Source organism: Aptenodytes patagonicus, chromosome 5 (assembly GCF_965638725.1).
Source record: "Aptenodytes patagonicus chromosome 5, bAptPat1.pri.cur, whole genome shotgun sequence".
NCBI classification, from domain to species: Eukaryota; Metazoa; Chordata; class Aves; order Sphenisciformes; family Spheniscidae; genus Aptenodytes; species Aptenodytes patagonicus.
Genome location: NC_134953.1, coordinates 53,251,593 through 53,266,313, shown reverse-complemented (window position 1 = coordinate 53,266,313; position 14,721 = coordinate 53,251,593). Strand labels below are relative to the sequence as shown.

Genomic DNA, 14,721 nt, shown 5'->3' with positions numbered 1-14,721 from the left:
AGGAATTATTGTGGTACAGGGCTTACAGGGCTCCACGAATACATTTAGCACAGCGGCTCTACTTATAAATCCCCATCCAACTTAAAATGTTAGTCCCTCCCAGAATGAAGTCCTTTAAGTTAAGGAGAGACCGGTCATTTTTTTCACTAACAAATAAAAAAATTATTGTTTCTCCTTTTTTTTTTTTTCTTTTCTACACGAAAGTGCACTTTCCCACGCTGGACTGGTTTCCCCACGGGCTGCAGCCCGGGCGAAGCGCTCCACTAGAGCTGACGGTGGTGGGGAGCCTCCATCAGCTCTTCCCCATTAATAGGCTCATTTAGGCAGCCATCCCCCACAGCGCCCATTAACACACATGAGAGAGTGCCCGGCGGTGAGAGCTTCACTAATCAAATGTGCTATTAAGATCCTAATCCATTTCATTAGCCCATTTCATTTGACACTTAGTGAGGCTCAGAGATGCTCTGTGTAACGGGGACAACCGCGCACAGCCTGTCCTGTGGAAAAATAATCCTTTTCATTAGACTCGTAATTTCCTTTTACTCCTTTACTAGTTTATTTCTAAAGCCAAAGGGTGCTGGGGACATGCAGCCCTGGCAGAGATGCCGTGGATTTTCCCTTCGTGTGTGTGTCGCCATGCAGAGTATAAGACCAGGAGGGATGCACAGACAGCAGCAATATCCAATTAAAAAAAAAAGCCCTGAAAAACAGCCTACTCCATTATTTGATTACATATTACTGGTCCATATATTGGGGATGGTAACTAGAAGACCCTCCACTGAGTATTTTGGAGACTGACATGACTAAATACCTCAGCCCCATCTGAAATAATTTCTAATTTCTTTCCTCCTTTGATTGGTAGCCATATGAGATGGTCTCAAAGGTCAGCAGAGAGGCGGGATGCAGAATTAAATACAGATCATTCAGGAGGCTGATAAACCAGCAAGCTAAACTTGTACCAATGCATTAGGCAGGTAGGCTGACACCACTTAATTTTCAGTACAGATTCTGTATCACCTCTTCAAAACAAATGAACATGATGATGCGTGACTCCGCCTGGGAACTGTACACAACCGTGGGGATTTTGTGCATGGGGAAAGGTCTTAAGTTATCAGATGAGCAGGTCTTAAGTTATCAAATAAGCATTCCTGAATGTGTGGACTTCCTGCACAGAAACACACTTGAAACTGCATTAAACCTTCATACTATTAAATAAATATTTTATGAAATAATAATTTTGTGAATATAATATTCATCTCAAGGACTAGGTTGTGGCAGTTCTCCAGGAATAGCTAGGGAAAATACCTACATCTCACTGAAATGCTCCCACTGAGCAAAGCTGAAATGTTTCAATCACAGCTTTAGCAAGTTCCTACCTGAAAGTAACCTTCTCCCTGGGTGTCTGAGGGTTATTTGGGAGCAGTCCCATGTGCCAGCAAGTCTTCCAGGCCATGCGCTGGCACTGAAACCTCCCCAAGCTCACCCCAAAGGTTTGCTGCTGGCTGCTCCCTGGCAGGAGAGGGGTTGAGCTGGCTGCAGTCGGACTGGGCAGCAGCTCGGTCCTCGCTGGGTCGGGCTCGTAGCACATGAAGCAGGTAGATGCAGCCCTCAAGCACCCTGTACCATCCTCCCCTGGACACATAGTCCCATTGGCAGAGCCCCCAGGTCTGCCTGGCTTCACCTTGCTCAAGAACATATCATAGAATCATAGAATCATAGAATCATAGAATCATAGAATCATAGAATCATAGAATCATAGAATCATAGAATCATAGAATCATAGAATCATAGAATCATAGAATCATAGAATAGTTTGGGTTGGAAGGGACCTTTAAAGGTCATCTAGTCCAACCCCCCTGCTGTGGGCAGGGACATCTTCAACTAGATCAGGTTGCTCAGAGCCCCATCCAACCTGACCTTGAATATTTCCAGGGATGGGGCTCCCACCACCTCTCTGGGCAACCTGTGCCAGCGTTTCACCACCCTCAGCGTAAAAAATTTCTTCCTTATATCTCATCTAAATCTACTCCCCTTTAAGCCATTCCCCCTTGTCCTGTCGCAACAGGCCCTGCTAAAAAGTTTGCCGCCATCTTTTTTATAAGCCCCCTTGAAGTACTGATAGGCTGCAATAAAGTCTCCCCAGAGCCTTCTCTTCTCCAGGCTGAACAACCCCAACTCTCTCAGCCTTTCTTCATAGGAGAGGGGTTCCATCCCCTTGATCATTTTCATGGCCCTCTTCTGGACCCACTCCAACAGGTTGCCCTCAGTCCAGGACAGCAGCACACACCTTGGTTTCCATCCTCAAGCAACATATGAAAGGAGAGAGGATACAGCCTGGTGACATTGTCCTCACTTTTTCTCACTGGGGTTGCTCCTTGAGATGAGGAAATGGGGAGAGCCCCCGTCCCCACACCCAAAGGTGGCAATGGAGGGGATGAGCGGCAGATGGAGCATCTCTTACAGCAGGGCTCTTAGGGGGACGGAGGCCCCTTTGATAATTTATTAGCATACGGAGTCCCTGCAGCCAAAACAGCAAAATCCCTGTTTCTTCCTCTGTTCTAACCCATTTCTTTTGAGACAAACAATTTCTAAGCAATTGATGCAAAAAAGTATTTTAAAAAGCATCTTTGCCCTTAGAAATTCAATCCCATCTGCTCCCTCAGCATTGCCCAGGGCATTTGCCTCCCGCAGAGGAAAGCTGGCTCCCACCTGTGCTCGAAGGGACCCCCAGGCTGCCATTTCAGAGCAATCCTGGGGGACATCCCCGCGAAGGCAGCTCCACCACAGGCACCACAGCACTCTGTAGGGTCCCCATCAAAAGAACAGAGCTCAAAGCCAAGTGCCACATTGCTGTGCTTGGGAAAATGGTGCCGAGAGAGGGGAGCAATGTGCAGCACTGCTGGCAGGGAGGGCAGCTGGGTGGCAGGGAGCTGCTGGGGGGGGCTCCAGACCCACCAGTGCTGCCCTTGGCGATGTACCCCAGGGCCAAGTGCATGTCTAGCCAGGGTTTGCATTCGAGAGCAGCAGCAGGGTAGACAGTAATGCTGAGCCATAGCTGAAACGGGAGGGAATATCCCCACCAGCTCCTCAGTGCAAACTTGGCGTGCCCCGCATTAACTATTCAGAGCACGACTGTGCTAAGCACTGCCAGAGCAGCACCAGGAAACTTCAGCCCCGGGTTTTCTCTTCAAGTGTATGAGAGAGAGACTTTTTTTTAAAATGCACCATCATCTCCAAACAAAATTAAACACAGGCAAGCGAAAAATCCCCACTGAGCAGTGAGACCATAAATCACTCCCTTTCCTATCCCTGCCAGCTGCAGAGGCTGGAGCGTGGCCGTGGCCGGTGGGCAGAGGCACGCTCTTGCAGAAAGCATGCTCTCCAGCTCCCTGGGCTCTGCAATTGTCTCCCTGGGAAGTTTCAGAGCCCCATGAACCCACCCCATTCCCATCCCCATTGCAGCTCCCAGGGGAGCGGGCAGAGCTGTGCACCCCTGCGGCTGGGCTGGCCACATCGGCACGTCCCCGTGGCACTCTTGCAGGGACAGCAGCTCGGGGTGATGCCGTCCCTCCCCGCTGCAGTCCTTCCCATCCCATCCTGCAGCCCCCTCCTTCCCCACAGCACTTACAGCCCAAATTGTGGCCATCTGACCTTCTGTGGCAATGCCGGTTTGTGCCCGTCCTGTGCCCTGAGCCACCATCCCCCTGCCCGGCCACAGCCATGCAATGGACCCGGGAGGTGCAGACCCCAAGTGCGTCAATGAAAAGCTCTTCTTGACTTAGTGATATGAATTACAGCATGATATAAAGGCCTATTAAAGGCTGCTTTCTAGAACAAATGCTGCCTCCGTGGCTAATCAGCAGAATATTCCCTTCATTGAAAGACAAAATTAATATCGTTGTTTGGCAGATGCAATGATGCCAAGTAAATAACTTGCAATTGAGTTTTATTGTTATGATGCCTTTTGTTGCTGGTCTTGGCCTCGAGAGGGTGGCAATGAAAAAGGGAGAATACAAATGAAAACCTGTAAGAGCCTGAAATGAACGTGTGCCCTGAAACTGCGGGGAGCTGGGGATTAATAGGGGATGTCACCGCGCACGGCACAGCCCGGCCGCGCTGCCCTGTCCCCCGCGGTGGTACCTAGCAGGCAGGGGGAAAGGCACGCAGCCTTGGCCGGTACACCACCCCATGCCCTGGGCAGTGAGCAGCCCCGCTGGCAGCCCCAACCCTTGGCTGTGGGCTTTACAGTGTACTTGCATTTTTAAAAGGGGTTTGTAAAGAGAGAAGACGCTATGTCAGCGCCATTTAAGCTGGCGTTAATCAAGGGTGATAGTGTGGTCTCCTCGTGGGTGGTTAGCATTATAAAATATGTATTAGCATTTTTAATATTAATCAGTATAAGCAAGAAAAAATCCTTTAAAAAAAGCTAATTAGAAAGCTCATTTACTTAGAGCACCAGAATGAATTAATACCATGTCTCAGGACTGTGAAGCATTCGCACAAAGTGAATTTCTCCAGGCTCGCGGCTCGTCCACACCTCACACATCCAGGCTCTTCCCACACCCCACCCAGGACCCTCTCCTCCCAGCACAGATCAGGGGCTAATCCTGTTCCAGGAGTCACAAACCGTCTCGTGCCAAACACGGGATGAACTGTGCTTCAGAGCTCACCATCAGCCTAAGCCTTCCTCCAGCTCCCTGCTGAGCCCGCGGCAGGAGTGGGGATTTTACGGCATTAACGGTGCAACCTGGAGAAGACAAGTCATTACAGGGGCCTGATGCTGTTGAGTGATGGGGTTGGGCCAGTGCAAGAGGCAGAAATTTCTGTGCTTACAGAAAACGCACAGGCTTTTACCTGCCTTTCATCCCTCCCCGGCAAGGGATGCAAGGCGGCTGCAGCGGCAGGAGAACGGGGGGCTGGGGGACCCACCAGCTCCCCTGCTATGCTCTGTGGTCAACCCAGTTCAACAGGGAGCCTTCATGTAAAAGCATCCCGAGAAAAAATCTGCCTGCCCCCTTTCCATGGCCAGACCCCTCATGCCCTGCATCCTCCTGGGACCTGGCTGTTAGCGCAGCCCCTGCGCCTGTCAGCAGACAGCCCAGGGAAGCTGCAAATGCCATGTGAAAGACAAAAGCCAGGCATGATTAAGCAAAACCCTTTACTTGTCCCCCAAGTGCTGGGGAAAATTTTGCCAGCTGAACAGTCGGAATAGCAGCAAATAGGAGCTTTTTACCTTGGATTTGTATTTGTAACACAAAGGGCATTTGGTGGCTCCTGCAAGACAAGCCCAAGGGCAGGCACGGTCCTGCTGTGCCAGCTCAGCCCCCGCATCCCGCTCCCTCCTGGCGCTCCGGTCGTGCTCCACTGGGCTGTTCAGTCCTTCCAGAGGTTTCACAGCTCCGCTCCTCCAGAGCGGCCGTGGGCTGCTGCAAGGCAAGGGAGGCGTCTTGCAAAACAACCAGGCTGTGTTAATAAGGTCAGGTGGGAGAAGGAGAGCATTAGTGGGGGCTGAGAGCCTGCTTTGACAGCTACCCTAGCGAATTCCTTGTTTGCTTGTCTTTGAGGCAGTCAGCCACGCTAGAAAGCTAACACTCAAACATTTCTTAGCTGTACTTAATGCTAAATCAAAGCATGAGCCACCAAGAGAGCACTGCTCCCTCCCAGCCTGGCTGCCCACCCAGACAAGCCTGGCTGTTGGGGCCGTGCCTCTGCCCTCCCTCCCTGCTGCCTGTTTCAGCCCCCGGGAGCCACAGGGGGTTGCTTTCCCCAGCTGCTGGGGGCTGCCCGAGGCACAGCCATCTAGCCAGGGGTCCTCCAGGACTGAAGAGAGTCAGCCCTCTGCCTCCCACTTTAAAAGGGTGAAATAAAGGAGAGCCCAAGAGGCAAGGAAAGGTCAAACTCTGGGTAACCTGGCTTGCTTACAGGCTTGCAAAGTGCTTGCACTGCCTTTATTCATGTTCGGTGTGTACATGGACCTGCACGAGGAGTATTTCTTTGTGAGTAAAGGGCTCTCCAGCCCTGCAGAAGAAAGCAAACCAGAAGGACTGGATGCAGACCCTAAGATTCATGCTGGGAAATAAGGTGGCAAGTTAACAATGAAGGTACCTGACTGCTACAGCTCCTTGGCTTAGTGGGGCACGGCTGCCTTGTCGCTGGGGATAATGGTGCAAGACTGGCAGAGTTGTTTGTATGCACAAAGCCCATCGGACCCAGAAGCTGGGGATGGGACAGGCACTGCCAGCCCGGGTCTGGAGCTTGTGCTACACGAGACTGGATGCTTGCACAGTCCCCGTGGGCTGCACACCTCTGTTTTCTTTGTCACCCATTTCAGAGCAGCTGGGGAACAAAACCCCTTCGGGATAGGGAGAGGACTCTGGCCATGGCCCAGCGGCTAGGACGCTGGGCTGGGACAGAGGGGCTGTGAAGACGAGAAGCTTCCCAGCCTGGAGGCTACAGGACACCGGCCAGGAGGGCTTGGGCTGTCAGTAGAGGAGCAGCAGTACCGGCAGACTGCTTCACACAAGCTGATGGCTCCGGGAGGCGAAGAGTGAGGGTGAAAGACCTGAGGCGCTCGCTCCAAGTGGCTGACGGTCAGAGGGGAGGGAGCTCGACCATCAGGCATGTGTTCACTCCCACTGAGCGTGCACCATGCTGCCACACACACTCACACCAACTGCTACCAGCTCATCCTCCTGCAGGAGCTGGTGGAAGAATCCCATAGGGAACCCAAAACACTCTAGGCTGGAAAGCACTACTCCCAGCAGCTCTTATTTTTAAACATAGGTTGCAGCCCTTATTTACCAGCAGGCGCAATGTTGTCAGGAGCAATGACTGCAGATGCCTCACTTGCCTTTTGCAAAGTAAACCTCCTGTTTTGACTGCAAGCTGATTGATGCTCAGTTATTTGGGGAGGAATATTTCTAGCTACACAGTGCGAGGCAGAGTAATCAGCCAATTAAGTATTTATGGCCAATTCCATTTTCCTAGCAAGATGTTTGGAAAGCAAGCACCAGTTACATTAGAGAAACTGGTTAAACTGTGCTCTTCTATAAACACCTCCATGCTGGCCTACCAGAAACTACACATGCAGAAGTCCTGTAAAAGCTTCTCTTAAGGCTATGCTTGGAAGCAATCCATCACCAGAGAGAGTGTGGCTTAAACACTGCAGCTGTAACTCAGCCTGTCTTCAGTGAAGTATTACCAGAGCATGAAGCAAAAGGCCATGCACTCCTAGCCCCGCGAGGAGGGTTAGCTGCTATGGGGGCTTCCTACAGACAGGTTTTGCTGTAAGCCATCACCAAGTGAATGTCTGGAACAGCTCTTTACTGCCTGACACTTGTCAGGTATCCCCTGCAACCGTGTGCAGCATCTCTGGCAGGTGCTGATTTAACCCTGGTTTCCTGCTCTTCCAGCATGTGCCATCACCTCTAATATGCCCCTGTCTTCCTGAGATCACTTAGAAACCATGGATCCAAACCCAAAGCAAACTAACTCCCTTTAGGATGCACCAACAGGGAGAACTGCTCTTGTAGCCTCTTAAAAAAAACAACCCAGAACAAACCCTGCTGCCTATTCCAGATGTTAGGGCAGCATCGCCACCAGCCTTCCCCCACCACTTGAGTTTAGCAAACAGTTGCACACAACGTGTGACTCAGTCTCTGCCAGCTTCTCCAGCTGATAACCACCCTTCTCTGTTCAACTCCATCAACAATTTTAGGGCAGATTCCTGCTTTCACAAGGAAATGTACAACCAGTGTGGTGATATGGCAAAGGACAAACCGCTTAACAGCTTGTATCTTTGCTTTTCAGTCTGTAGTGGGTTCTTTACAACACTCTCCAATTTCTGTGAAGTAATACTTAACATTTACCGAGCATGCTTGAGCCCATAGATGAAAATGTACAGCTTGAGTCATCTTCTGCCTGTCGCAGCATCTGCCAGAGACCAACCAGTCATTTGGTTGCTGGTTGCAACGCATCTCCCAGAGCAGCCATTCCCCCTTCTACAGCATCTTCGACTGCTGACATGGGCCCAAGCCTGGTGACCAACAAGGTCGTTGCAGCCTTTAAAACCAGTGGGCTATGACGGTGGGTGAGAGAAGTCAGCCTAAACAAGGAAAGGAAAACACTTCAAATGCCACAGTAATGGTATGAGGTGACAAACATCTATTTGTTCCTAGATTATATCCCATTAAGTGTGACTGCGGTCCCCCAGTTCATTCTCCTGCCCTCATTGCAGCTGGTGTTAATCCAGGGATAGTTTTCTTAAGCTTTTAAGTGGTGTTGATCATACAGCATCTCCCAGCAGTACTGGAGAGACAGCTGATGTCTTGCCAAGCTCACAAGGACCAGAAAGCATCCGTATTTCAGATGCATCAGTATGCCTCAAAAGCAATCAAAAGCTGTGACCAGTCACTGAGGCATGACCACAGCCCAGTCCCTTTGTGTCCATCCCCTGTGGAGGTGCTGTGATTTTTGAAAGGCAGCCTTCACAGGAAAACCACCTTCCAAAATTCGGTGTGTGAGAGCATCAAGCCCTTAAAATACCTCCTGCTTTGTGCTCTCTGTGCTGGTGCTGAGAAGAGGTACTGGTTTTAAAAACACTGCCAGCTCAAAACGCCCTGCTCACCTTCAATGGGGGCTGCAGAATATCTGCTCTGGTTTAAACTGCTAATTGGTACCCGAAACAAAAGGCAGTAGGAAATTGGTGCCAGAAAATAAAAACTACACTTGCCTGTGGTCTTCACATGAGGTGTCTGAAGTGCGCAACACCAGCACAGCACCGCGGCTGGAAAGGCGATCTTCTTTTAAGCTGCTTTCAGCTGTAGCCCTTCTCGATGTACACGCCAGGACAAGGAGCTCCAGCTCCAACCCGCTGGCTCTCCTGACAGCTTCCCATTCATAGTACAGCCACCTCAGTACAGTGATTTGTGCCGTGCGGTAAATGCAGCTGTCTGCAATTCACTGTAAGCACTTTTATACTTCATACACACACGTATATATACAGACACACTGAGGGCCATCACTTTCACATTTCACCAGAGAGAAAAATTAATTCTTCAGGGTCAAGCAGGGGAAAGGCGCTGCCAGTTGTGGTCTCTACTGAAACAGGATCCTTGGATGAACACTGAAGCACACTGCACTAAGTGCTGCAGGGTGACAAATATTCGATACTAAGAAGTAAGTCATCCCATGAGTGACTAGTGTCAGTTTAAGTGGACCACAGCATAATACATCGTAGCACTCAGGATTAAGCCAACCCCGATAAGCCACAGCAAGGCATGAGCTAGAGCTGCACTTGAATCTGAGTGCTCTCGCCACACTCAAGAATATTTGCCCACTCTTCTCTGCCCAAAATCCCAGGAGAATAAAGGATCTTTTGAGGGAAATGTTTTAAACCTAAATGCGATGCAGTATGAAAATTCCATTGTATAAAAGCTGAAGGAGGATATAAAATGCTGAGAGAGAGAGAGACTGGTGTGCCACTCTTGTTAGTTCTAGGATATACTGTTTCCCATTCATGAATAATTTTCTGTGCAACCTGTGTCCGAATAAGTCCTCTTGTGCGCTGAATTTCAGCAGCCCTGGAGCTGACACCCTCCCAAAGTTGCACCAGCTTGAAACAGTTCAGTGCTTGGTACCCTGCACTTACTGAGATGGTTTGAAACGCAGAGCGATGTGGACTGACTTTTTAAGGCCAGGGCTATTCTTTCAAGAGCAGCAGCCTGGTGCCACCTGCCCCAGAGATGGATCTCACTAGCCCACTGGGGTTTTCTGCTCCAGGACTATGTTTGTCACCCCCAGTGCGAGCTGACAGCAGGCACGCTGGTTGTGACTGACAGCCTCGGTCAACACACACAAACACCCCACACCGGGGGGGCTGTCCCATCTGCGTAGGGCTGAGTGGAGTTGAGGTCTCTGGCTGAGAATTGCACTTCCCACCAGCCTTGCTCAAGCTTGGTCCTTGGAGAAGCCACCGGCTCCACGCAGAGGAAAGGCTGTCTGAAACTTGGCCCGTATTGAACTGAACTTGCATACTCCTGCCTTACCGGCAATGCTGTGTTCAACAGGGTGAAACCAGGGCAAACCAGCCCTCCCCATGTGGCTCTCTGCTGACATTTGCATTGCCACTCACTTCTGCAAAAACTGCATGAGAACCAATACAGGTGGTGCAGATGAGCAGGGTCTGGAAGCATCTGAAGTTTACTTGGTGCAGCAGAAACCAGGAGACCTGAGCCTTGTCCACCCACTCCCACCTGCACAGGGTCTCCCTGCAGAGCAGCAATCGTACTGATGCCTGGAAAGAGGTCCTTAAACGTTCCTCACGTTTGGCTGCTGAGTGAGCCAAAAGCAGCTGGTAATCAGCAACACCACTGAGCTGGGGTAGTAGACAGAAATCCAGATTGAGGAAAGCCCATTGCTCATAGCAATTCACAAACGAAAAGCAAACTGGTCTTTTTAAATTTATTTATTCCTGAAAGTGTACAACTAGAATATAAAAATATTCCTTGGTGAAAGCAAAACAGAAAAGGGTAGGAAATGAATGCCAAGTGAAAAACATTTGCATGTTCCAGGGGAAGAAGCCTCCAGAGACAGAGCTTGGAGACTCCTCAAGCTTGGAAGTTAAGGTCATATTTCTATTTTACAGACATTTCCTATAGCAGATCCATAAGTTACCTTATTGTGACTCATAACTCGGTGGAATGGGTTTCTAGCTCATTCTCTTTGAGAACCCAATTACTTCAAGTGCATCACACCAGTAAATGAAATCAGTGTGCTGCTTTATTTATTATTAGGCATTTGTTTTTCCTTATGGTGACTGCATTATAGCTGCCACAAACATGCAAACTAGCTGAATTAAAACAGCACACTTTCTTGAACATTTCCAATCTCTCTCAGCCTTGGTACTTCGCATGTTCTCCAATACCTGGACTTTTCTGACTAATGAACTCTTCCATTTGCTGGAAAATATTGAATGCAATTAGTACTTCAATGCGCAGCCTCAAAGTATGCCGTGCCTAGCAGCTGAGCACTGTAAAAGAGCCCAGTGCTTGGCAGAAGAACTGGAAATCCAAAAGATAAAAGGGAGATTTACACACGCTCCCACCAAGGCCTGCTGCAGAATTTAATTAGCAAGGTTAGCAATAAAGGGGCTGCAGGGAGAACCACCAAGGTTATGGCCCCAGTGCAAGTCGCAAAGCCATAACAAGTTATGATTCCCAGGCTTAAAAATTAGAAATTACATTTGGTTCCTCACCTCGCGCTCCCCCATGCCAAGCTGCACAGTATGTTCTGATCAAGTCAGTCTATTCCTTTGCTCTTCTCAGTCCAGCTTTATCTCTTCAAGGGGAGATACAAATCACTCCATCCAAGCCTTCTGCAATTTCATCTAGCCTCTGCCTGCACTCTTCCTGCAGCTGCTTCAGCTCTCTCTCCAGGCTGGCCTCTCTCATCTGCAGTTCTCTGATCACGTCTGTAGCGCTGACAGCTGAAACAGGGTCCTTGGATGCAGACCTACCGAAGCCCATTTTGCTGGCAGGATGTTTGCTTCTGAACACCAGTCTGCACGAACCATGCTTTTTTTTTTTTTTTGGCGCACAAAGGTATGCAAGATCTAGCAGTTTTAGTTCAACACTTTCCTGTATCTTTCTAGCAGTGACAGAGAACCACTCCTTCTGTAGTTCTTCCTCTCTTGTTTTCACCTGTAGAGAGAAGAAAGAAAAAAAAAAGGGGAAAAAAAAGAGTATGGTAGATTTCTGTGAAAAAATCCTCCCATCAGGAAGCAACATAAAATGTCACGTTTGGACTAGCATGTACCAAAGAGAAGAGAGCCAACTGTGAGTGCAAACCTAAGTGCGTGGCAGTGAAAACTGACTTACGCTACACATGCTTTCTATCAGGTAGCAGCCTCAGTGACCAAAAAGCTGCCTGTAGCAATTTGTTTGCAGATTCACAGTCTACCAGCCCCTCCACTGATGACTAATACACAAGGGCTCTGCACGCTTCCCTCTTACCGAGGAGTGGGTGGTTTGACTTCAGAGCAAAACACATGGAGCAAAAAGGGAGACCCAGCAGAGCGGCCTTCATCACCATTGTGCTTTAAGCCACCATGCTGTCATAACAGATTAATTGCCTCGTGACGAACAGTATTAATTCAGTTTGCAAACGCTTTCTGTACTTGGCAATGCTAAAAAGTAGGGATGACAACTGTAAGCTAGAAATCCCTTAATTCTCACTTCTCATTATGGGGTAACAAATAAGAAAAGGAAAATAATGGAGCAGAGACAAAAATGTAGAGGCTAAGACCAAAATGAATACCAGGCAGCACACTTTCACTGAAGATAGGCCCAATAAAACAAAGTTTTTCTTGTGACAGAATCACAGTCTGGATGATAAAAGCAACTGTATATACTGGGATTTCTCCAAAGCGTTTGATTTAATGTTCTCTAACAATTTGATTTGAAGAACTTGCAAGATGGTAATTGCCTTGCCAGTTTTACTAGTGGATTAAACATGAATTCAATGACTCATCTCAAAATGTAGTTGTCAGTGGGGAAACATCCATAAGAAGAGGTACCCTGCGTGAAGGCCTTCAGGGAAACAGTTCTTGGTCCAATGGCATTTTCTGTTTCTGCTATGGCAACAAGCTGCCAAATCAGCTCAGCCAAAAAGCAGCAAACTTTCAGAAAAGTGATGCTGCCTCTGCAACCTGCACAAGTCCCAGAGCTCTCCTGGAACTTGTGTGCAGCTCTGGAGTTCATGCTTCAAAAAAACCACAGGGAAACAGAGTAGGATTCAAAGACAGGTCACCTAATGACTCACAGCCCACAAAACAAGCCTTATAGTATGAAACTTCAAGAGCTCAAACTATTCCATTCATGGAGACAGATACATAATTTGCTTTAGATCCTAAAAGAAAGTGGAAAAGAAAGTGGTGAGAGACCAGACTTTGCTGACAAAGCCATAAGAACATCAAATGGATGAAAATTTACGTTAGATATTCAGCTTCAGAATAACACATTGTTTCCTACTGTGAGGATAATGAACCATGAAATGCTTCATTGCTGCTCCAGGGATGAATCCTTTGGCCAAAGCTCAGCTCAGGTCAAGCTCAGTGCTAACAATACCCCCTTCCAGCCTTGAAGCTGCTCTGCAACCCGTCCGTTCCCTGGCCACAGGTGAAGCGGAACAGCTCCTTGGGGTTTTAAATCTGCAGATCTGCATTAAGATATTGGTATCTCACATATTTGGGCTTTGACAAGTTCCCTGTAAAGTCAGGGATGTTTTGGCATCTCTCTGAAGCACCAGAGATTGGTCAGAGCTCAAAGCAGCACCAGCTGCAAGGACAAGAGTCCTAAGGTAGCAAAGCCCCCCCTGCCTTTGCCACTCCCAAGCTACAACTGCTCAGGGTCAAACCAGCTGCCATAACTGCAGACAAAATGATTTTTTCCATAGATCAGCAGGGAGGGTTTCACTACTGAAACAAATTCAGACGCTTGTGACATACAGGGGAGCAGACTATGTTCTCTTAACAGTGCGAAACGCTGCAGGCACGAGGGCTGCAGTCACAGTTAAATTTCCCCACTGACACCAACTTCACCAGGGCTTCACTCACTTATTCCACATCTTTCATCAGAATATCTTCATGAGTTTTGCAGCCAAGTAATTAATCCTCTCCATAGTCTTCTGATGCGTTATTCCCCCCCCCTCAGAAAAAGATTAAGAAAATCAATCAAATCAGAAAAGGAGTAAATTTATCTGAATTTTTCCTAACATGTTAAAGGCTTTATCGATGCAGAACCATCTGTTAAAGGAGACCTCTGTTGATTAAGGCATTTGAATAGAGAGTTGAAGCTGAGAGAAGTCTATCTTTGCCCTTGTCCAGGAACCAAGGGTCCCTCTTTATCATAATCCTCAAGGAATCCCAGGACATCTCTTGCTGTTTGCTAAAAGAATATCTGAGGTCCAATTCTCTAACACCGCTTTAGAAGAAACAAAACCGAAAAAATAAATTCAATGTTATCTGGTCTCCCCACTGCCAATGAATAAATGGAAAACGATGTTTGCACAAAGTGGATTTAACACTGGAATCCAGGATGGGAAAGATTTCCTGTTACTTACAAAGAACAAAATCACTCAGCAAACAGAGCCCACAAAATGTTATTTATTTTTTGCATTAAACTCAGGCAGAATACTAGTAGGTCTGTATAAAAGGATTCCTAATGAAACATAGGTTTTAATACTCTCCACTGTCCAAAATTGGAGAATTTTATTATCCATTGTGCAAGGCACATGATGGAAGAGCATGCTCCTCTCAGTACTAAGTGCATTGAGTTCTAACTCATAGCAATAGCAGCAATAGGAATTACTATACTGAAGCAGGAGCAGCTGTAAGGACAAGGACAACAGCCTTTCAGTTAGGCAGTCAGGGAACCAGAAGTACAACAAATTCTGACATCCAAGTATCAGAAGGGCACTGCACATGTTATCTTCTGTAAAGAGAGCCAATATTCCCTGGGACAACATTAGATAAATTTAACAGGGGAAATTTTCAAAATAATGGATATGAAATAAGAGAACAAGGTTAGCAAAGCACTATTTATTTCTTATCAGCACAATCTGGAGTTGGAAAGCTAGCTTGAGTTCTTTTTTGCACTGTTCTTCCTGGTAAGCTCTGCAACCATATGTATGTCCACAAATACTCTTGTTGCAATTTGTAGATTT

The 14,721-nt window shown here is 48.0% G+C and overlaps 1 protein-coding gene across 1 annotated transcript in view; it reads right to left on the bottom strand.

The window, feature by feature from the left end:
* Positions 1 to 10,450: 10,450 nt before the first annotated feature.
* The window catches only part of TEDC1 (tubulin epsilon and delta complex 1), an 80,306-nt gene continuing 76,035 nt past the window's right edge, over positions 10,451 to 14,721 (bottom strand). The window contains exon 9 of the mRNA XM_076338037.1: positions 10,451 to 11,699. Within this exon, the coding sequence (XP_076194152.1) occupies positions 11,340 to 11,699 (360 nt within the window). The 3' untranslated portion in view covers positions 10,451 to 11,339. The remainder of the gene's footprint in view (positions 11,700 to 14,721) is intronic.